General features: G+C 36.3%; 1 protein-coding gene across 1 annotated transcript in view; it reads right to left on the bottom strand.

Moving 5' to 3' along the window:
* The window catches only part of LOC150108587 (leucine-rich repeat-containing protein 40-like), a 234,408-nt gene that overhangs the window by 4,871 nt on the left and 205,411 nt on the right, over positions 1–24,126 (bottom strand). The window contains exon 14 of the mRNA XM_090416034.1: positions 20,400–20,585. Coding sequence (XP_090272160.1) covers positions 20,400–20,585 — 186 coding nt within the window. The remainder of the gene's footprint in view (positions 1–20,399; positions 20,586–24,126) is intronic.

The raw sequence follows: 24,126 nt of genomic DNA, 5'->3' as shown, positions 1-24,126 counted from the left end.
AAGCCAACAAGAACTAAGTACAAAATTGCTAGAAAATTAGATGTGAATACATGTGCCTAATGGCATAGTTTTATTTATTTATTTTTACTGTTAGACCTATATAAAAGAGGTTGGTTGGTCAACCTATAGAACATTAGCACTGTGTATAGGAAAATGTCTGAGTAACAAGGAACTTGTTCACATTAGATTTTATTATTATTATATGATGATTAGCATTCAGGCCTCCATGGAGGCCTGAATGGGAGGTTCTTCCTATCATGGGAGGTCCTTCCTAGAAAACACAAAGCCTATCATACCACTCCTTGAACTCATCGACTGTTCATGCTCTCTCTCCACTCTATCAGACAATGCATTCCATGGTTCAACCACCCTCAATGCAAAGAAATCACTCCTCACCTTCTTGTTCACAGCTTCCTTTCATAACCTTCCAGGGATTACCCTTGTCCTTGTTCCTTCCCTGTGTTCCACCAAGTGAAAGAACTCTTCCCAGTGTCAACTCTGTAACTACCTCTCAACAGTTTAAAAGTCTCAATCATATCACCTCTCCTTCTATCTAGCAAACTCTGCAGTCCACATTTCCTCAGTCAATCCTCATAACCAACATTGTATAGTCCTGAAACCATCTTTGTTACCTGCCTCTGTACCTTTTCCACAGTTTATTTATCCCATTCAAATCCTGGGGACCAAATTTGAGAACATTAGTCCAAGTGTGGTCTGATCATGGCTTTATACAATGGAATGACAACTCTTATTTCTGCAGGTTAGTGTCCTTCTCAGTATTGCAGCAATCCTCTGGGTTACCTTAACAACTATTGCAATATGTTCCCTGAATTTTAGGTTTCTATCAATCATCACCCACAGAGCCTGTGTAGCTCAGTGGATGTGGCGTTTGCACACCACCGCGCTAGGCCGCACGAAGGAAGTCTTGGTTTCGAGTCTAGTCGGCGACTAGAGGAAATTTTTCTAAGCCTTTTTTCGACCGGTTCCCGAGTTAGTCGATCTCTGGCACGGGCAAGCAGGTTTTTCCTCCCGGAAACTCGGGTTTTTCGTCCTGTAAACTCAAGAAAATCGACCGTAGAACCCACAGTATTTCAGACATTAAATATATTGTGTTAGGGTTAGAGACCACGAGATGGCGGCACATTTGAGCCGTCTCTCTTCACTGCGTACCGCTTAATTAGTGATAGCCTTGGGCCATCTGTCTCTGATGGGTACCAGTGGAGATTGAACTGCCCACTCAGTCTCCAAAAGTTAGATAGGGCTAAATGGCCTCGCCTACTCCCGTATATACGGGAATAAAAAGGCGTTAGCTGATTTTTTTTTTTTTTGATCACCCACAGATCTCTTGTCTCTCCTACTACCTCCAGTACAGCTCCTCCAACAGAGTAACTGCCTCCCATCGATGTAGCCCAAACTTCAAGACTTTACATTTTGCTGCATTAAACTGACACCGCATTCATTTGGCCATCTGTTCAGTTTAATCAAATCCTCTTGCAGGCCTGCCACATCACTATTACTAATAACCCTTCCTAGCTTCACATCATCTGCAAATAACTGAATATCCCCCTGCAATCCACTGACAATATCATTGATATAAAGGTTAAACAATATAGGTCCCAGTACTGAGCCCTGTGGGACCCCACTTGTACCCTTCTGCCTCCTTGATATTGCCCCACCATACACAACTCTCTGATATCTATCAGATAGCACCGATCCTGAATCCAGTTGACTATCCTGACATCTAAACCCATGTGCTGCAACTTAATATCAGCTTATCATGTGGCACCCTGTCAAATGTCTTTGTAAAATCCAAAAAAATGGCAGAATATGCCTTTCCCTCATCAGCTGCTCTTGTCATGTTATTATAAAAGACTATTATATTACTAAAGCAAGAGTGCCCCTAAACAAATCCATGTCGACTCACAGATAACATTATCCTCATCTGCCCAATGCTGCAGGGGAAGTCTATGGGAAATTGTGAATTTCCTGTAGACTTTCATTGAAAAGACAGGTCAAGGGAGTTGTCAGTTCTTTAGCACATTTTCTCTCAAAACCCATGGCAAAATTCCATCCAGTCCCACAGCTTTATTAACAACTAGAGTACTCAGTATTTGAAACACACTTTCCTCCTGCACTTCTAAACCTCGAAGCTGTCCTATCCCTGTAGTATTAAAACCTGTTTCTCCAGAATGAAATACTCCAATAAAGTGTTCATTGAACAACTCCACTATGTCCTCTGCATCAGTCACTCTATTCTAATTTTTATCCAACAATGTTTTTCCACAATCATTTCTCCTCCTACTGGCCACACAGCTAAAAAATTCTCTAGGATTTTCTTTGGATCTTATGGCTAATCTCTTCTCATATTCCAGTTTTTCCTTCCTTACCATACTTGTCACTCTTCTAGCCTGAGTCTTATATTCTTCATGCATCTGCTCTCCACCCTTCTCTTTATATCTCTTCCATAACCTCTTTTCACATGCAGTTCCTGTTTGATATTATTTTTCATCCACTTTTGACACCAAATTGTGTCTTCTTCTTCACTCGTGAAGAAGAGGGCACAATTTGGTGTCAAAGTGGAAGGAATATTTGTTAGCTTACTATTGCTTCTAACAAATATTCCTTCACAATTTCCCAAGCACTAATGATATCTCACCCTTCCAATTCCTCCCTCCATGGAACCGCCCCAAGTTGATATCTAGGACTAATATAATCACCCGCATTATAATTCCACATATATTCCCTTCTCTTTGATATACCTGCATGTCTATTCATCTTCCAAGTCAAAACTACATGGCTACTCTCTCCAACTGGAGAAGAGATGCCATCTCAGTTATAATCAGCTCTTCTGATGCTATGACCAAATCCAAAACTCTTGAACCTCGTGTTGCTTCTATTACATGTTGCCTAAGACATTTGTCCTTCAAGAATTCTAGAAATTCCATTCCCTTATTACTACATGAATTTTCCTCTTCCCAATTTATACTGCCGTAGTTAAAATCTCCCATAACAATCATTCTTCTTGCACTTTCCGTGCTCAACTGCCTAAACATCTTGTGGTCCTCACCCTCTGTACTCCTTGGCTTGTAGCAACCTCCCCCCCCATTAAATATCCTGTCTTGCCCACCTCTACCTCTCACCATATGTTTTCAAAAGAATTAGTGTCACTGTCCTCCAATGCCTCCACTCCAAGAGGACATAAGCCATCACTTATCATAAGCAGTATTCCATCATCGCATTTTCCCTTCCTATCCTTTCAAAAAATGCTGTACCCTAATACTTCTATTCCTCTTATTATATCATCTTCCATCAACCACATCTCAGAGATCCCAATAATCTTTGGACAGGCTGATGCTATCAGTGCCACCAATTCATCTCCTTTATTCTGGATACTCCTGGCATTAGTGTAAAGCATAAAAATGTCACTGTTTCTATACCTATCATTATCCCCCCAACTCCACTGGACTCAGCATTACCTGATGTATTCCCCCCTTCTCTCAAGCACCTATTCCCACAAGAGGCCACCTTTGCTATCATCCACCCTGGTAATTCTAGTTTCCCTACATTGACACATATCTTGTTCAGAGAACAGCAATCTCTCCAGATGCCTACATCCTGCCTTATTCAAATGCAAGCGATCTCTTGCATACAGTTCTTTTCTGTCCTCAAATGCCCTCCAAGCATCCACATATTCCAAGCCTCTCTTCTGATGCATTCTGGCTATCATGCTATTCATTTTTAATGCTCTTCTACTCAGCTCATCATTATCATACTTGGGCAACACACTATCTTCCCTCTGAGTTTTCTTTTGTACAACTTCAAGCATGAATCTCAGATCTCTCGCCACCCGATTTACACTGCCTCTTGAGTCAGTCGTGCCCACAATCATCTCATCCACCCCACTTAATTGCCATAGCCACACTTTCTATCAATCCTCCAGGCAAACACTTCTGGATCTTGCACACCACAGATCATTGAGTCTCCATACATCACACCTCTTACCACTCTGTTCCTTGATTTCTCACCTGCATCCCTCACTCTCTCTCTCTTTCTCCCCCTCTAACACTTTCTCTCTGTGCTCCCCTACTTACCTGCCATCTTGGCATCTCTCTCTCTTTCCTGGTTCCAAGATTCCCTTGCATTCTCATTCTTTCGCTCCTACTGTTTCTATTTTGTCCTCTTCTATCATTCCCATAACACTCTCTCTCTCACTCCTACTCTAATTCGCCTTGCATTCATCTCTTCCATTCGCTGAATCTCATCTTTCACACTTCCCAACTCATTCCACCTCCTCTTTCAGTTCATTTATCTCTCTCTGCAAGCTACCCACTCTTGCTTGCCATTCATCCTTCCAATTAAGACCATTTCCAAAAACTTCAATATTGTTCAAACTTTCCACACTCTCCACTCTTATTTTTTCATTTATATTTCCCTCCTTATTCTCACCCTCTATCACACTACTCGTCTCTATAGGTCGATATTCTCCTGCCTCTGACTCAACACTGCCGAGGTCAGTTATGGTAATCTCTAACTCACAAAGTTCTTCCCATTTCCTATATTTTATGCATATATATACTCCCCTATCTCTCACCTGCCACATACCAAACTGCCGGGATGCGTACATACACGCTGCATACCACAAAATCCTGTAGTATGCTATACAAAATATAGCCCTTAAATGGGGGAGGACTTGGTGACATGCTATTCATAATTTGAGCTGCGGCTGCTGCCATCATTCAAATAATACTGAGTACTAGGAACTACAACAACTAAACTAAATGCTCTACTATAAGCTATACTATAAGTATAAACTATACTTAACTATAAACTATAGTATACTAAATAACGAAAACTTATCTCTTTCTTCTCTTCTACTGCAGAACACTTCCAACTCTAACCTCACCCTCTCGGTAAGAATAAACCAAAAATAAACACAATATATACACAACAACTAAACTCCAAAAGCAATACCACTAAAGGACACTTGTATCACTGAAAAAATGTAGCGCAATTTGTGACAAAAGCCACACAATATACTGATTAAAAACTTTTTCTTTAGCACAGCTCAAATCTACTGCCATGTTCTTCTGCGACTCTAGTGCCTTCTCGTTTGAAAGCCTATGCATTGTATTCCTTGGGAAACACATAGGAGGAGGAGAAACTTCTTCTTCTGTGAGTTAGAAGTTAGACTGTGAAGGGATGCTGGGTGGCAGTTGGATGCATTTCAATGGATTTGTTAGAGAGAGAGAGGGAATTATTGATGTTAATTCTAATGAACATCTGTCGTGGAAATATTTATAGAAGATGCTTGCAGCAGATACTAACCACCTATACAAAAGTAGTTGAAGTGAATTGGTCAGAGATGGGTCATTAATCAGGCTGACTGCTCTCTTCTGTATTGTATAGGGTATTTTTAGGGAAATCTGGGGCACCACATCAAATGTGTAATCGATGGCTGGGAAGATTTGCAGGATTAACAGCTATTCAGAGGTAAAGTAAAGTCTTGAGTGACAGAGGAATCCTAATTTTTTAGACACTGAGATGGAAATGGTTTTAATGTATTTATGCCAAGAGAAGCTTGATGTCAGGGTGATACCAAAGAGAGAAATCTTGTCTTGCCTAGAGAGCTGAGTGTTGTCAAAGGTAAGGCTGGGAGAATATGATTCTTTTTTGTAAGAAAGGAGGCATAACTGTGTTTTACAAGCACTGAAGCTATGTTCTCCCCAGGACCTTTTGAATGGGCAAACCACCTGGCTGGTTTTACTGACTGCCCGGCTAATTAATGATGATGTGAACTGACATGGCTAAATAATGAGCAAGAATGGAAAAATAATTTTAAGACATTTTTTAATTAATGGTGATGAGAAATCAACAGGAGAGTCTCGATACTCTTGAGACAGCTCAATTTCTTGCATTACAAGTCAATCTCGAGAGCTTCAGATATTCACTTTGATGCACACCAATCCGTACACTGAAGAAGACAAAAATCGGGATCTCGAACACAACAGTATTGGTTGCAAAGAAGATCTTTTGCAAAAGAGACATAATTTTGATGTTTGAAAGCAATTGTGAAAATTGAGCGAATACGAATCGAAGGCAAAAATTGATGTTAAAAATCTACATTTATTTTTCTTAATAATGGTTTTTCCAAAGATCATGAGTCAAGTATTTAATATTTTATTTTATAAAAGAAAATAGGCCTACGCATCAAATATAGTTGTGAAAATATGTGATCTTGTGGAATTCTCGAAACTCTAGAAGACTGTGATGTCAGTCTCGAGTGATACCAATTCCCTTTCCTAGTAATTAATACTTAAAAATAGTAAAATTGCGACATAATGCGCATTATGTGTCTCAGGTATTACTGTCAGTGCACAATTCAGTGATTTGTTCTGATTAATTTAACAACAATGATATTTTGTATTTATTAAATTACCCCATAATGAGTAAAAAGTCAAGTCAAGTCAGAAAACCACACTTAAGTTATTTTAAGAAAGATGAAACTGATAAGCATAGTAGTGAAGACAACAAACCAACAACAGAATCGTCGATTTCTGCAGAGTCTCTTTCAAATGTAAAACGTGCATCTAAACACCACTTATCGGGTATTAACAGTGAGTGGTTTAAAAAATTCCATTGGTTAGTGAAAAATAATGGAATGATGTGTTCCACATGTATAAAATAAGGAAAGAGATGACCCACAAACTAGGAAATGACTTGGGTAACTATGCCATGCACAAGACTTCAAAAAGAAAGCTTGGTTGACCATGAACAAAGCAAGTTACACACTGATTCTTGTTCAGATATAATTGAAAAACGTATACTAGAAGAAACTGGAATAGGGCAAATTGAAAAATCAATTTCAATTTTGAATAACTTGCAGAGATATGCTTTTCTGGGAGCTTTAAGATCTTTGTATTGGTTAGCGAAAAATGAGTTACCACATACATTATTTGAAAAATTACTTGAGCATTGCAAGGTTATGGGCTGTTCCTACTTAGACCATCTTAACACTAGTAAAAATACACAGCAAAGGTTGGTCGATTGGTAGAGTCTCTGCTACTAATGGCTCGCAAAAAGTTAAGGAAGTTTGAGCATGGTTAGTAGTTGGAAGAGACACAATCGTTCGATTCTGTTGGCATACTCTCCCTCGATGAGTCTTTGGACTCCCTGGAGGTGTCACATAATAATAATAATACCTCAGAAAGAATAATGCAAGAGTTGATTGATATTTTAGCATCAGAAATTAGATCTGAAATATTGAAAAATATACATTCTGCAGATTATTTCAGTGTTTTATGTGATGAAACTACAGACATCTCAGTTTTAAAACAGCTGATTGTGTACATTAAATATGTTTGTCAACTTAGAAAACAGGTCAGGGTTCGTTTTGTATCAACTAACCATTGATGGCAAAGCTGAGACTATAACTAACAAAGTAATTGAAACCCTTGACAGTCTAGGCTTAAAAATTGTAATCTGGTGGGTCTAGGATCTGAAGGAGCAGCTGTCATGATTGGAAAGCAAAAGGGAGTTGCAAAACTGCTCAAAGATAAAACAGATGGACTCATGGTCAACTGTCATTGTGTAAACCACTGACTGGCTCTTGCTAGTGCCCAAGCAGCTGCTGAAGTGCCTTATTTAGTCATGTTTAATGATATCTTAAGGCAATTGTTTTTCTTCTTCCAAAATTCCTCAGTCAGGATGGCTGGTTTAACCCAAATCCAAAATATACTGAACAGTCCTCAAATTAAACTTAAAATGGCTAGTGACACTAGATGGTGTCACTAGCCATTTTAAGTTTAATTTGAGGACTGTTTCATGTTTCTGCAATACAGTCTCTAAGAGAATGCATGGTGAATGTTATAGCTACATTGGAAAGAGAGGCCACTGAACGAAATGATATCACAGCTGAAGGTTTAAGTAAATATATCAGAATATACAATTTCATAGCTTAACTAATGATGCTTTCAGATGTGTTACTGCATTTATCTAACTTGTCTAGATCATGGCAAAGGCAAGATGTTGACTTAACTGAAATAGAGCCAGTCTTAGAAGCCAGAAAACTATCCATCATGGAATGAAAGACACTCCTGGCAATCATTTTCAAAATTTTCATCAGCATCTTTCAGGTGAATGGTCAGACCTTCACATTGATTATTCAAGATTCTAATGTTGAATATATAAGACTACATATTCAACATGTAAGACTACAATATATGATAAATACCTAGGCACAGTTATTAAACACCTAGAAGCTAATTTCCAGATATGTCAATCATTTCCTACTTTTCAATGCAGAATGTCATGATCAACATGAGGCTTCTGAGATTCTTTTAGATTATTATTCTAGAAGTGGAAGTCCTGCAGTTTTAAACTATGAAAGTACTAAACTAGAATGGACAGTTGCATCAAAAATGATTAATAGACAGTTATACAAACATCTAGATCCAACACAAATAATGCTGAAATTAGCAACAACATCTGAGCTCAAAGAGTCTTTTCCAAATTTAGCAAAACTAGCTGCTGTTGGACTGGCCATACATGAGCACAGCTGAATGTGAAAGGGATTTCTCTTCATTAAAAAGGATAAAAACCTGTATGAGGAATCGCATGTCAGAACACTCTAAATAATTTGATGCTGATTTCACTGGAGGGACTAGATCCAACAGATTTTAATTACAAAAAAGCTGTTGACAACTGGGCTTCTAAGAAGAAGAGAAGAATTAATCTATAGAATTTTAAGCTGTGAGCATTACAAGATTTTTCATTACTTAATGAGAAAATAATAAGAAAAGAAATAAGAAAAGTCTTGTTTGACTTTTCTTATTTCTTTTATTTTATATAATTACTATATAAAATATTATCCTTGTTTGAAGTAATTTCTTAATAAAATTACTATTTTAATTTGTTATGAAAAAGGGTCTTTCTTAACTCATTCAAAATTTTTGTATGCCCGGCTAATGCTTCATTCCACCCAGCTGGTAAAAATTTCTGGGAAGAACACTGCTGAAGATTACCTGAGTCCCATTAAAGAATGGTTTGGAGATCAGAATTTAGGGTTGCAGAGGCTCTTACTCTGTACGTTGTGGTGGTTTGTGTGGTGCAAGGTTTGTCAAGTAAGAAAGAAGAATGTAGTGTGCTATATCATCAACAAAACTGTGTATCAGATTGGTGGTCAACTAGAGCAAGTCATTATGTATAGAAGAAAGACAGAACCTAGTAGGATCCCAGTTAGTTGCATAGTTAGAACCAGTGGTGGCTCATGGCTTGAAATCGTGGGGGTGCTGCAACTTTCAAAATATACATACACACTGTAAGTACAGTGTATACGTGTTTGGATAAAATATCAAAATTATGGTAAAAATTTTAAAAAAATTTCAACACGAAAAAATATTGTTTATTATCGATAAAATTATACAGTTTGGTATAATTCAAAATTACTTAAAAATAAAATATATTATTATAACCCCAATAATGTTCTAAAATAAAAACAAACAAATGTTATGTCTTTAATTGTAATGTCTAAATATTTAAAGAGACGGAGTAAACACGATAAGCACTACGAACACTCCACTACTGGTGCAAACTGCATATAAACAACACTGGAACTGCGCGACAGACAGTGCCACATTAAAGCTAATAGCTTGCATCTCACTATGACGTGCACATGCTTGCGTGTGTAGCAATATGACACTGTGATAAACACAGTGCTGCTAGCGTCCTTCGCCCTCCTAAACGCTACAAGATGGATTTTTATTATTTTTTATAAGAGAATTGTATAGGATTATTGATGATAAAATTAAATATTATAAGCAAATATAAATAAATTAATAAATATATTTATATATCGAGAAAAATTGGGGTGCTACAGTTCCGCAGTGCCTATGCATGAGCCGCCCCTGGTTAGAACCATCCACCTTCATGTGCAATATGCATCAAGTAAGAAGTTATAGGATAAACCAAATGATGGACACTTACTTAACAGACTCGTGCAGATCCAGTCAAAAAGCATCGCAATATGATTGCACATATCAAGTGCAATCATTTGGAATTCATAAACTTTTCCATAGTAGTTATCCAGAGGTGGGTGACATAGGTGAGTAGATCCCCTGTTGATCAGCACTAATGGAATCCATACTGGTGGTCATTTATTAATTGAACAACACAAGAGTTGGGTGCTGATGATTCTTTCTATTACTTTGGAAAGGACTGAGGTGAGAGATTGGGCAGTATTCAAATGATAAGGATTCATCACCCTGTGACTAAACAGGTGAGACCTGTTAAGGAATGGGTAGTACTTGGGCTAGTCTCTGCAGTATAGGGTACATACCAGTGGAATAAGCATAAAAAGGTGACACAAAACACGAGTCAACTGAAGTGCAATTCTTCAGGGCAATCAAAGGAGTGCCATCAGGACCAGAGGACTTTTTGTTATCTAATTTGGACAGGATTTTTCTGATGAATGGTTATAGGGGACGTTGAGTGTTGGGTGTTTGGAATAGTTTGGGGATATTTATCAAAATTATCAATGCATGCATTTGAAGGGAAGTATGATGCAAGAAGACTGGCTTTTTCTGTGGATGATGATGATACAATAAAGCTATCTAGGTACAGTAATAGTGAGAGCAGTCTTGAGCAAAAACTGTGGCCAATTACTTTGGCAAGAGACCAAAAAAGTACAACTGACATTTGGGCAGGATGCAAGTTTTTTGCTTTTGTCTCTTTGGTAATCACATTTTGACACACTGATGATCTTCTTGCAGGTGTTTCAGGCTTTGGTGTATGCAGCAAGGGAAGATAGAATTCTTGATGAGAATCAGTTGTCATTATGTATAGAAGAAAGACAGAACCTAGTAGGATCCCAGTTAGTTGCATAGTTAGAACCAGTGGTGGCTCATGGCTTGAAATCGTGGGGGTGCTGCAACTTTCAAAATATACATACACACTGTAAGTACAGTGTATACGTGTTTGGATAAAATATCAAAATTATGGTAAAAATTTTTAAAAAATTTCAACACGAAAAAATATTGTTTATTATCGATAAAATTATACAGTTTGGTATAATTCAAAATTACTTAAAAATAAAATATATTATTATAACCCCAATAATGTTCTAAAATAAAAACAAACAAATGTTATGTCTTTAATTGTAATGTCTAAATATTTAAAGAGACGGAGTAAACACGATAAGCACTACGAACACTCCACTACTGGTGCAAACTGCATATAAACAACACTGGAACTGCGCGACAGACAGTGCCACATTAAAGCTAATAGCTTGCATCTCACTATGACGTGCACATGCTTGCGTGTGTAGCAATATGACACTGTGATAAACACAGTGCTGCTAGCGTCCTTTGCCCTCCTAAACGCTACAAGATGGATTTTTATTATTTTTTATAAGAGAATTGTATAGGATTATTGATGATAAAATTAAATATTATAAGCAAATATAAATAAATTAATAAATATATTTATATATCGAGAAAAATTGGGGGTGCTACAGTTCCGCAGTGCCTATGCATGAGCCGCCCCTGGTTAGAACCATCCACCTTCATGTGCAATATGCATCAAGTAAGAAGTTATAGGATAAACCAAATGATAGACACTTACTTAACAGACTCGTGCAGATCCAGTCAAAAAGCATCGCAATATGATTGCACATATCAAGTGCAATCATTTGGAATTCATAAACTTTTCCATAGTAGTTATCCAGAGGTGGGTGACATAGGTGAGTAGATCCCCTGTTGATCAGCACTAATGGAATCCATACTGGTGGTCATTTATTAATTGAACAACACAAGAGTTGGGTGCTGATGATTCTTTCTATTACTTTGGAAAGGACTGAGGTGAGAGATTGGGCAGTATTCAAATGATAAGGATTCATCACCCTGTGACTAAACAGGTGAGACCTGTTAAGGAATGGGTAGTACTTGGACTAGTCTCTGCAGTATAGGGTAGATACCAGTGGAATAAGCATAAAAAGGTGACACAAAACACGAGTCAACTGAAGTGCAATTCTTCAGGGCAATCAAAGGAGTGCCATCAGGACCAGAGGACTTTTTGTTATCTAATTTGGACAGGATTTTTCTGATGAATGGTTATAGGGGACGTTGAGTGTTGGGTGTTTGGAATAGTTTGGGGATATTTATCAAAATTATCAATGCATGCATTTGAAGGGAAGTATGATGCAAGAAGACTGGCTTTTTCTGTGGATGATGATGATACAATAAAGCTATCTAGGTACAGTAATAGTGAGAGCAGTCTTGAGCAAAAACTGTGGCCAATTACTTTGGCAAGAGACCAAAAAAGTACAACTGACATTTGGGCATGATGCAAGTTTTTTGCTTTTGTCTCTTTGGTAATCACATTTTGACACACTGATGATCTTCTTGCAGGTGTTTCAGGCTTTGGTGTATGCAGCAAGGGAAGATAGAATTCTTGATGAGAATCAGTTGTGGTATGTTCGAGTCTTCATTTTTTATAGCCTTGAAACAACTTTTGGAGAACCAAGGCTAACATCAGGAGATGGGAATTGAGCAAGGAATGGGGAATATATGCTTCTATACCAGTGACGGAGGTAGTAATCCAACCAAGGGAATAAAGAATATAAGTTACAGAGGTCATTCTGCTTGACATTCTTATAATACCAGATAACTCTTGGTTGGGAATAGCTATGTTAGCATTGTAGGAAAAGAGATAAGCACAAGGTTGTGGTTTGAATTACCTAAGGGACTTTAATGTTCACAGTATACCTGGAGAGGTCACTAACAAGGAAGAGATACAGAGTGTTTGCAGAGTAGTTTGGGTTATCTAGTGTCTGGTAGGCATGTGAAGAATCTTTGTAATGACATTCATGATGACAAATGACTCAACATCTCTACCTGCTTGGCTTATGAAGTTTGAGAAGGAAACTTGGTACTTGTGAACATTAAAGTCTTGGAGGAAGATAAACTCCTCACTAATGGGAAAGTTGAACTGAAGGACATTGACATTTAAAGAGAGGAACACAAAAAAAAAAAAAAAATAAAATCAGTCATTGATGGCACTGGAGGAGCAATGGAGACAACATATAAATTGGACAGAGAGATTTTCAGCCAAAGATCATTGTCAGGGGATTCTAAACTGGATGCTCACTGGCATGATATGTCAGAGTGAATTTAAGCACAAACACCCTTGAATAGAAAGGAGTTGAGTACTTGGGAAAGTTGATATGGGTAGTGCTTGGAGAGGCTGAAATTTTAGTTTTTGTTAGGAGAAGCAGGTGGGGATTTGCAGATTGGAATGGACACTGTTGAGATTGAAGCTCAATCATTTGGTTCCAAAGATGGCTATTAGCAGCACTAAATTTCCACACTAGAATTCCACTTTTGTAGTCGATGTTCAATATTTCATTGCTGCTTCGTCATTTTTCTTCCGGTTTGTTGATAAAGTTGATGTCCTTGCTCATGCTGTCTGAAGGTAAGGTCAGGCTGGGCTCATATTTCATGACTAAGGAGAAGTGCATGTTGTTCAAGCTACCATTAATTGTGATGTGCTTGGTGCTGTGTCACAGGTTACTTTCACTAATCAGGGAAAGTTTGTTCCATTTCTTCTTCTGTTTGTGGGCCTGAAATGGTGGCATCTGAAGAACAAAACCAAAGTTTTTGTTTAGTTTGGTGATGCCAACCCATGTTTCATTACTTTCAAGTGTGGAAGTTTAGGATTATGGCATTGCATTATCAACTCATGCACTGTTGATACAATATAGCTATAGGGCTGGTTGATATCAGTTGTGGGCAGTTTTTTGATGAACATTTTTTTTTATAAGATTTACTTTGCTTCTGAAAACATGCATTCTGACTTGACAGGTTATATAAAACAATTCTTCCACTTGAACCATTTCTGTGTTCTGTCTCTAGTATAATGGAGATAACATATTACCTTGATGGACCTGTGTTTCACTCAGGATTTCTCCATGAGTGCAGGTCACAAAGATGCCTCCAACAATCTTGATCTTGAGCTTCTCTCTTCCATGTTATACCCATAGATTTCACTAGTGGATCTTCCCATCTTGTAAGTGGTCTTCCTGGTTTTCTCTTTATTCTTAGTTGCCAGTTGAGTATTCTATATGTCCATCTGTTATCCCTGAGTCTAGCTATGTGACCTGCCCATCTCATCTTGCTTTCATATACTGCAGTTACCACATCTTTTATGCCTGACCTCTTTCTTAGTTCCGCGTTTCTTGTGTGTTTCATTTTGCTGATGCTACAAATCCTACATTCTATTGCACCCTGAGTTATTTTGAGAGTCTCTTCTTCTTTTTTTGTCATGTTCTGTGTTTGTGATCCATATGTGAGTGATGGAAGAATGTCACTATTAAATAGTTTTGCCTTTGCAGAGATGGAAAGATTTGGATCAGTAAGTGTTTCTTTTAGTCTGTTGAATGATAGCCATGCAGCTTTCTTTCTTTTTGCTAGTTCTTCAGATAAATTGTTATTCATTTTTATTGTTTGTCCAAAGTAACTGTAGGAGTTAACTTGTTCTATAGGAATGTTATTAATACATAGGTGACTGTCACTTGTGTAGATGTTTTTGTTCCATTTTGTTTTTTCTAGATTCATTTCTAAGTCTATTTTACTGCTGTTTGTGTATATTTTTTCACTCATTTCTTCTAGGTCTTTTTGGATTGTGGGATATTAGTACTAGATCATCGGTAAACATAAGGGTTTGTAATTTTTCACCTTCTATGCTTATTCCTCCATTTAGGTCTATTTTTTTCAGAATGTATTCTAAAGTGCTGGTAAATAGATTTGGGGAGATCACATGCCTTGGCAGACCCCTCTCTTTATATCTATATTTATAGGTTGATCATATAGGGTTATTTGAGTGTTCTGATTTTTGTTAATTTCTTTTATCATGTGGATGTAAGTAGGATCCACATTTACTTCCAGTAAGGCACTGATGACTGCATTGTGTTCTATGGTAACATAGAGGAATTTGGTATTCTCTGCATTTGCTGTTAGTTGTGAAATGACATGGATATGATCTATTGTGAAGCCTCTTCTGAATCCTGCCTACTCTCTACTGGAGATGTCTTTGAGAGCATTTTGGATTCTGTTCAGTATTAGTCTGTTCATGATTTTATATATGTGAGAAAGTAGACAGATTGGACAATAGTTTTTTTTATGTCTTCCTTGTTCTCTTTTTTGAACAGAAGTATGGTTTTTGAGGTCTTTCATTCCTCTGGAATCTTTCTTTCTTTCTTTAAAGTGCCATGTGAATCTGGCAGCCAAGGCTTTGAAAATAACTGGTCCACCTTCCTGGATTTCTTCAGCCTTAACATGATAAAGTCCTGAGGCTTTACCTTTACTCATTTTCTTAAGGGCATGTTCTATTTCTTCTGGAAGTACATCTGGTATATACTGCTTGGTTTGGGAATGATAGGTTCTGAGACTTGGCACTTAGTTGCATAAAGATCATTATAAAAATTCTGCACAATTTCTTCTATCCTTTTTCTGAGTATGTTTTTCTCCATTTTGATCCTGTAAAGCAGATGGAATTGACTGTTTAAAATTTAAGTTTTTCTCTATTTTTTTCAGGCTGGTTTTTGCCTGCAGTACTTCTCTTGATTTTTGTATCCTGAAAGCTTAGAAAAATAGACCTTTGTAACCTTCTGGAATTCTTTTCCTTAGTAACTTATAGATAATTTTGTGTTCTAGAAAATTTCCTTCAGATTTCTTCAGTTCTTTTCTCTTTTTCAGTAGTTCTATAGTTTGAAGTGAGAGTTGGTCTCTTTTCTTTTGTTTCACAGGAATTTCTGATTATTTCTTGCACTCGTTAAATTTATCAATAAAGTCAATATAGTCATCGTTTATGTAACAATTCTTAATAGTCCATTCAGTCTCTTCTATGTACTTCCTGAACTTGTGGTAGTTCAGGAAGTACATAGTTTGGGTTTAGACAAAAGACAACCCAAACCTATTTGTTTGGGTTGTCTTTTGTGGTTTGATGTTGCCCTGATATGTTGTTCTTTTTTGTGGTCTATTCTTATAATGGCTCTGAGACGTTTGTGGTCAGAATCTATGTTGAAGTACATTTCGCTTCGCTTATTGTATCAACATTTTGTACCAGTCTTTTACAGTGTGTTAAAATGTAATCAATTTCATTTTTTGTGTTTCCATTCAGTAATTGTCACGTCCATCTTCTTCCTGGGCGTTTGTTGAAAAAAAAAAAGTGTTCATGATAAAAAGTTCTTCAGCTGCAGCAAATTCAGCTAATCTATCTCCTCTTCTATTTCTTTCTCCCAAGCCATTTGGACCTATAAACTTTTCGTTTTCTTTTCCACTTCCTATTTTGCCATTAAAGTCACCATCAATGAACGTGTATGTTGACTTGTAATTTAATGCCTTTTCAAGATTCATGTAAAAATTTTCTATTTCTTGATTATCAGCTACAGATGTTAGAACGTAGCAGGATATTAATTTTATTGTTATATTGTTCTCTATTCCAATTAGGAGTACACCTATTCTTTCAGATATGATGTTACAAGAAAGGATCAAATTGGTGAGCTTAGATTTAACAATGAAGTTCACTCCACATTGTTTGCCATTGTTTGAGGATGCTCCAAGGAGTATCTGTGAGCCATCATACCATCTTGTTGTCAGTTCTTTCAATCTTTTTGTTTTATTCACTAGCATGTTATCCAAGTTGATATTGGTTAATTCTTTGATTAATAAATCTATTCTGTAGTCTCTTGCCAAAGTTCGAGGATTGAGGATACCGAATGCCATTTTCATAGATTTAAGAGGTGGCCTGTTTTCATCTGTGAGATTCTTAGCACCCCTGGCCTCACTTGGTGCCTTACTGCCGCTGTAGAAAGGTGAGTGTGCGCATTGCAGGACTCGGGGTAATTTCTGTTGTTGCAGTAGTGGCATCTTTGCTGTAGTTGTTGCATATACACTTCTCCTGACCAGGGTTCTGAAGTGAATACCAGAGCTCTGTTAGTGGTGTTGGGTCCAGGTCCAATAATAGTTGGGATTCCCAATAATAATAAAATTTCTTTCTTGTAGGGTTCCTATGGTACAGTTTCTGAATTTGGTAAAAAAATGAATAAAAAATATATAATATTAATAAAAATGAAAAAAAAAGTCCTTAGTCCACACATGGTATGAATGTACAATAGGTTTGCAATAATCTTTCACAGGTAAAAGCCACATTATAAAAAACAAAAAATAAATAAATAAAAAACTTAGGTAGATAACTACTAATGGAGTATCCCACACTCAGTATGGAATATACCATACTTAGTCTTTATTTAAGTTGTAAGTCAGCAGTTAGAACTGAAGAAAGTACAGGAAGATAGTTTGATGTTAAATCTGGTCAAGGACAAGGACGTACATTATCCCCTCTGTTATTCATTATCTATATGGATCTATATGGACGTTATGAAGGAAAGCAGTATTATACCTGACATCAAAATTGGAGATGTTGATCTCAGCTCTTTAATTTATGCAGATGATGTTATACTTGAAATAAATCCAGTACAAGTCTGCAAGATTCCATGACTAAATTGAATAAATGTTGTAATAAATTGGTATGAAAATCAGTAATAACAAGACAATGAAAATAGGGAGAAGCATTGAAAATATCAACTGCATTCTGAATAGAGAACCTATAGAACAAGAAAAATATTCCAGCTATTTAGGCACAGTTTTTTTATTAAAGATGGCAAATTAAATATGAAAATAGACAACAGAATTAATAAAACTAGTATGGTAGCTGAATAATTTTATATGGAATAAGAAAGAGATTAGTCAAAACACTAGATTAGCTGTAAAAAATGGCGTTCAAACCAATTTTAACTTATGGATCTGAGAGCTGAGTTAGAAATAAAACACTTGAGCAAAGACTAGAGACCACAGATATGAGAGTCCTGCCTGAGGAAGATTAGTGGCATGAACAGATTGCATCAATGTCAATATCATATTAAAAAACAAGGACATTAGGAAAGAACTTAACATTGTTAGCATCCAAGAATGTGTTAGCAGAGCTAATCTCAGGTGGTATGGTCACTTAAACAGAATTGGAGAGGAAAGATTAGCAAAATAAATGTTTTCTGCCAAGTGAGCAGGAAAAGACCCAAGATATAGGTGGACTGATACAGTAAAATGCCTTAGAAGAGAGAAATATAAGATCTGATAATGTTGGAGTCTTGACAGATAACAGATTGATTTGGAGGAAAATTGTTGATAGGAAGTTAGTAATGATGTAAGTTTTTCATGTAGTGCTATCATAATATCCTGTACACCCCTTGAGGATACATGTCAGGCATCTGATGATAATGAGTATACGAAAAGGTGTATCCTGTATAAAATATTTCAGCATATTAATGTACAGAATATTCTGAATTAATGTTTTGTTTAATGGAATTAAGATATCTGTCGTAATACTGCAAAGAACATAAGTAGAAACAAACAAACATATTAGTTAATGTTCAATTCTAATATTTAAAGTTATTGGCAACAAATGATTCATATTCTCTTCTTTATACTTAAAAATATAATCTATTATATGCAATGTGTGAACAGCCCACATGTTGTTGTTGTTTATAAGAGAAGTAGGAGAAAATGTTGAAACAAGTTAAAATAATGATAATGGGAAGATTCTGATGGTGTTGGTGAATTTCTAATCCATAGTATTGTATCTTGAATGCTGTAATGAACAAATTACATTATTAGTGGTATATTTAGAGAAATAAAAACTGTTAGTTTTGTACAAACTGACAATTTTTAGATGTTTTGTGTTGTATATGTTCAGATGTTTCATGTTTAAGGTGTCACGTAATCATAATAATAAAGTAGCAGTAAAGATGTATGACTCTTTAAACATCCACGTTAGAATTTTTTAAATATGTGTGTTTAAAGAGTCATACATCTTTCTAACAAATGTTTCTAATATCTTTTATTTTAACATATATATTTTTTCTTTCAGTCCAGTTCCATCAATGAAACATAAATTTTGTAATCTTTCATCCAAAAGTTATGAATTTTTAGATGAAACCAAACGATAGCTTTGCCCACACTGTCGGTCTATTTAAATCATCATGCAGGATCTCTTCATCATTGTTATAAACTGCTGCCTTCCTAAGCTTTGTAACATGAACAGACTACCTAATATCCCCCCCCCCCACTACTCCTTATATCATTCCCCATCATATATCATTAGTGTACCAAAAATAATATAACTCAATTGCAGAACTCTGCACCACACCACTGATCACCTGTTTTCTCTTTGATTCAAATCCACTATATGCTATTTTTTGGTTTCTGTCCATCAGTAATCCTCTAATCCATGTCACCAGCTTCACATCAATCCTCATCTGCCCCAATTTAGGTACTAGAGTTCCATGTAGTATCTTGTCAATTTGTAAGTCCAGCAGTATCACTGTGTAGCCATTTCTTTACCAAACTTGACTGTCATTTTATTGTAAAAAAAAAATTAGTAAATTACTAACACAAGCCCCACCCCCCCTTCATAAAGGTGTGCAGCCTTCCTATAGAATATCATATTCCTGTCCATCCATTCCTTTATTCTATCCTTTACCAACTTTTTCAGTCTTAACACAGCTCCTAAGAAAGTAGTCCATCTATAATTTCTCATGCTAATCTTGAAGACTCTTTTATTTAACAGAATTGTCTTATTCTCTTTCTACCCCCCCCCCACCTTGGAAGTGTGCTAGAAGTGAGACTTAATTTCAACAGCCTAATCAGTCGCAATGCCAATTCTCTTGCACTTTCATGTAATACATGAGTTGATATCTCATCTAATCCTACAGCAATATTCACTTTGAGATTCTGCTGTAGGATTGTATTGCAAACACTTCCAGTTCATCTATCTCTAATTTCGCCATCAGTTCCTATCACACATGTCATTGCAGTATCTCCATCTATATCCTTGCAAGTAATCACTCAGTATTTTTAGTTATTTCTTCTCGTTCTGTCACCTGCCTACTATTAGCATCAATTAAAGTTTTTCATCTTATAAACATTCTTCTTTTTACTCACTCAAATGTGAAAGAACTATGTCTGCTTTGCTAATTTCCTCTCACATACTGATTTTGTCTTCCCATTCCATGCTGTTCACCCTTCTTGCATTTTTTAAAAAATTTTTATTACATTTTTGAAAATTTTTTTCAGAAATAAAAAACAAATATTTGGTAGATAAAGAATTTGCTGCATATGAAAAATAAATAAAACAAAAATAAATTGTTATTATTGGCATCCAACAAAATTTTTTTATAAATCTACCAATATCAGCACACACTCTTACCCCTGAACTATACGATTATTATAAGATTCGATTAAAAAAAAATCAGCTTCGTTATAAAAGTAAATCTCTGCATATAAGTTTCAAACCTCAGCTGAGTTACGTTTCCAAGTTCTGGCGGAACTTGTCTGATGTCGTTGTTACGCAGATCCAATGTTGCTATTACTGGTAATTTCATTAGTCCAGAAGCATCTATTGACTGGATTGAGTTATCAGATGCAAAGATAATTTCAAGTTTGGGTATCTCATAGAGCACTTCAGGCATAGAGCATAACCTTGAAGACAAATAAATTATATATAAAATTTAAAATAAAAAATATAAATATATATATTTATTTATAAATTAAAATACGTAGGCTGTTCAATAAGTAATAAGACTAATTTTACTGTCGCGAAACCACTCATCACAATATTAATTTCTGTGGAATAAAGAAATGTTGCTGTCTGTATTAACAAAAGAGGTTGATAGATGGCGTATATGGGCTGGTGTGCCAGAGTGTCACGTGACTAAACGCAAGCTTGTTTCGGTGTGCCTACGAAGCATCCTTGGAACAGCGTTATGTGATTAAATTTTGTGTGCATTTGCAAAAATCGTCATCGGACACTGTCCTGAATATTTCTATGGGAAGTGAACACTTCCCATAGAAATATTCAGGACAACATGCAGCTGGCGTATTGTAATTCTGCCATCCTCCTTGATGATAAGCACTGCTGTGTTGATCATTGTCTCTGTGATGGACGTTGAAGATCTTCCACATTTTGCCTTCCTTCCTTAAAAGATTTATGCCAGCGAAAAACACTTGCCCTCGACATTGCTTCATGGTGGAAAGCTTCGCATATCATGCTAACGGTGTCCGACGCCGATTTTTGCAAACGCACACAAAATTTAATTGCATAACGCTGTTCCAAGGATGCTTCGTAGGCGCGTTGAAACAAGCTTGTGTTTAGTCATGTGACATTCTGGCACATCAGCCGTATACGCCATCTATCAACCTCTTTTGTTAATACAGACAGCAACATTTTTTATTTCACAGAAATTAATATTGTAATGAGTGGTTTTGCGCAGTAAAATTAGTCTTATTACTTATTGAACAGCCCTCGTATATAAAATATACAAATTTAAAATTTGTTTAGTTAATAATTTTATTAACTGACTTAAACACCAAGAAAACAAAAAATATAAGAGATTTAATAAGATTTCACTACTAGTTTCATTGGAAATGCCAACTTCATCAGATGAATACAGTATCAAAGAGTAAATAACATCTTTAAAATATATTGTACTTTAACACGCAGAGTTTAGAACAAATAGTAGTTGTGTTTGAAATGGAGTCTGAGTATTAGTTCTGGAGTGAAGCATGTTGCGTGTGAAAGATATCACGAGTACACCAAAACTGGATGACAGTGCTATGTGAATCTGGTAGGTTATAACTGAGATTGCTGTTTAGATGGGCAGGGTCGAGAGCTATTTCTTTGGATTCCAAGATACGTCTCTCTAATTCTTCGGAGCATTTATGGATGTTTGAAGTTAACTTCCAGTCTATTTGATGCTGTTGTCCTTCAACACTGGTGTTAGCAGAGAATAAAACATGGCTGGATAGGACACTAGCACGGGTTCTGTTGTAGGAAATGTAACGTTAATATTCTTCTAGGCGGAAAGAGAGAGAGAGATGGACTTTACTGTCTGGCCATAATATGGTCTGCTGCAACTGCAAATGATTTTTCTGACTCCTGGGAACTGAAGAAAGTTGTGTTTTACTTCAGCAAGATCAGAGTTTTGGTAAGGTGGAGAAATATGTTTTAACATTAAATTTCTTATTTTTCATCAGTTTAAGAGAAAGAGAACTGATATACGGTAAGGAGGTGTAGGCTGTAGGGTTTGAGTTATCTTCATTACTTTGTTGATGACGTTCACTAAGACAATTATAGATACTTTTAGGAGAGTAACCGTTATTTAAGAAAGTCCTTTTAAGGTAACTAAGTTCATGTTGAAGTTCCTAATGCATAAGTGTGGAAATAATTCCTAATTTTTGAGGGAGGTAGTAGTGAGACGAAGCATGTAGGTATCTATCGATGTGTGTGTGTGTTGGCTTCCTAGAGATAGAAATCTTGAGACCATCAGTTGTTCTAGTAAGTTTTATATCTAGAAAAGCCAGAACACCAATAACTTCTGGTTTGGATGCGAAGTTTATATTTCAATGAAAATTGTTTAAGTGATCCAGAGAGGTTTGTAAGTTTTCTGGGCCATGCTCCCAAATTAGGAAAATGTCGTCCATATAACGCAGCCAGATTTTGAGTTTCAGTGTCACTGAGGAAATGGTTTTTCCTCAAAATCTTCAAGTAAAACACTGGCTAGCACTGGAGACAATGGACTACCCATGGCCAAACTGCTGTTCTGTTTGTAGATCTTGTCTTCAAATAAGAAGTAGCCTGAATCCACACAATGAACAAGTAAGGTGAAAATCTTCTTAGATAACTTGTTTTTTTAAAAGACAAGGCCTTCCTGAGTTGGAACATTGGTGAACAATGAGACTATGTCGAAGCTGACCATTCTGTCTGCTTCGTTAAGTTGGACGTTCTTGATCTTTGAGGCAAAATCAGCCAAATTCTTGATATATGAAAAGGATTTCCCTGTGCGATGTTTCAAGGAGGAAGCGAGATATTTCAAGAGATTGTATATAAGGGAGTCAATGCCTTCACCTATTGGTCTTAAAGGAGTGTTTTCTTCATGGATCTTTGGAAGACCATATAAACAAGGAATAACTGGATGAAGAGAGCAAAGTGATAGAGAGATATTCCTAGGTAATTCCGAGGAGGATTTGAGAAAATTAATTGTCTGATTATGTAGTTCTCTCGTGGGAGCGCTTTGAAGTTCAGAGTAAATATTGCAATCTAATAATTCACAGATCTTGAGGCGATAATCGGTTCTATTCAGGATGACAGTGGAGTTCCCTTTGTCAGCTGAAAAAATGATTATATCTTTATTATTTCGCAGTTGATGAATAGCTTTTCTCTCAAAACGGGAGACACTGTCAGTGTGTGTGTGTGGGGGGGGTCTACTGTTGTTGAATGCAAATTTAGCTTCTATCCTAAGTAGGTTTGCATCCTGTGTTGGTAGAGTAGAGGTAGTTTTTTCTATTTTCGTAAGAAAAAGTTCTTTAGGAATAGATCTAGGCAATGGGACAAAATTAAGCCAATTGGAGAGTACATTTATTTCTGCGTTGTAAGAATATGTGAAGATTTATGAACAACAACATGTTGTTCATAAATGTCCATTGTTAAGAGTGTGTGAAGCAATATTAGAGAATAAACAGTCTTGTTTATGTTTGAGGAAATCAAATTTCCTAATCAGTTTATATTTATTGATGTTCTGGGTTCTAGCAGCAAAAAGTGCACTAATAGATTTAGTCTAATTCCAAGATATATTGTCTAATGAAGTCACTAGGCTGTTTTCTAACGTACCTTTTTTTTTGAGAACAAAGAAGCTAAACTATGTTGGTATCCATAATCCTTTCTGCTAAATGTTCTAGTTTGGCCTTGCAGTAAATAATATATGCTCGTTTTGTATGGATGGACTCTTTAAATTGTAAGAACTTAGGAATGATTGAATGGAACTTGCATCTTTTTAAGAACACTAGTCTGTTGATGATTTACATACATATATATATATATATATATATATATATATAAATTGAGAAGATTGGTTTGAGGTTATATTGTGATTGTTCGTGTAATTTAGCACTCGTGTGAAATTAGTCATTTTTATCTGTTTTATTGTGTTTTTGACTCAGAAAATTAGTCTATTATAGTGTATTA

This window comes from Typopeltis vanoorti, chromosome 3 (assembly GCF_054136105.1).
Source record: "Typopeltis vanoorti isolate ZY-2024b chromosome 3, IOZ_Tvanoo_1.0, whole genome shotgun sequence".
NCBI lineage: Eukaryota > Metazoa > Arthropoda > Arachnida > Uropygi > Thelyphonidae > Typopeltis > Typopeltis vanoorti.
This window is presented reverse-complemented; position numbering and strand designations above follow the sequence as displayed.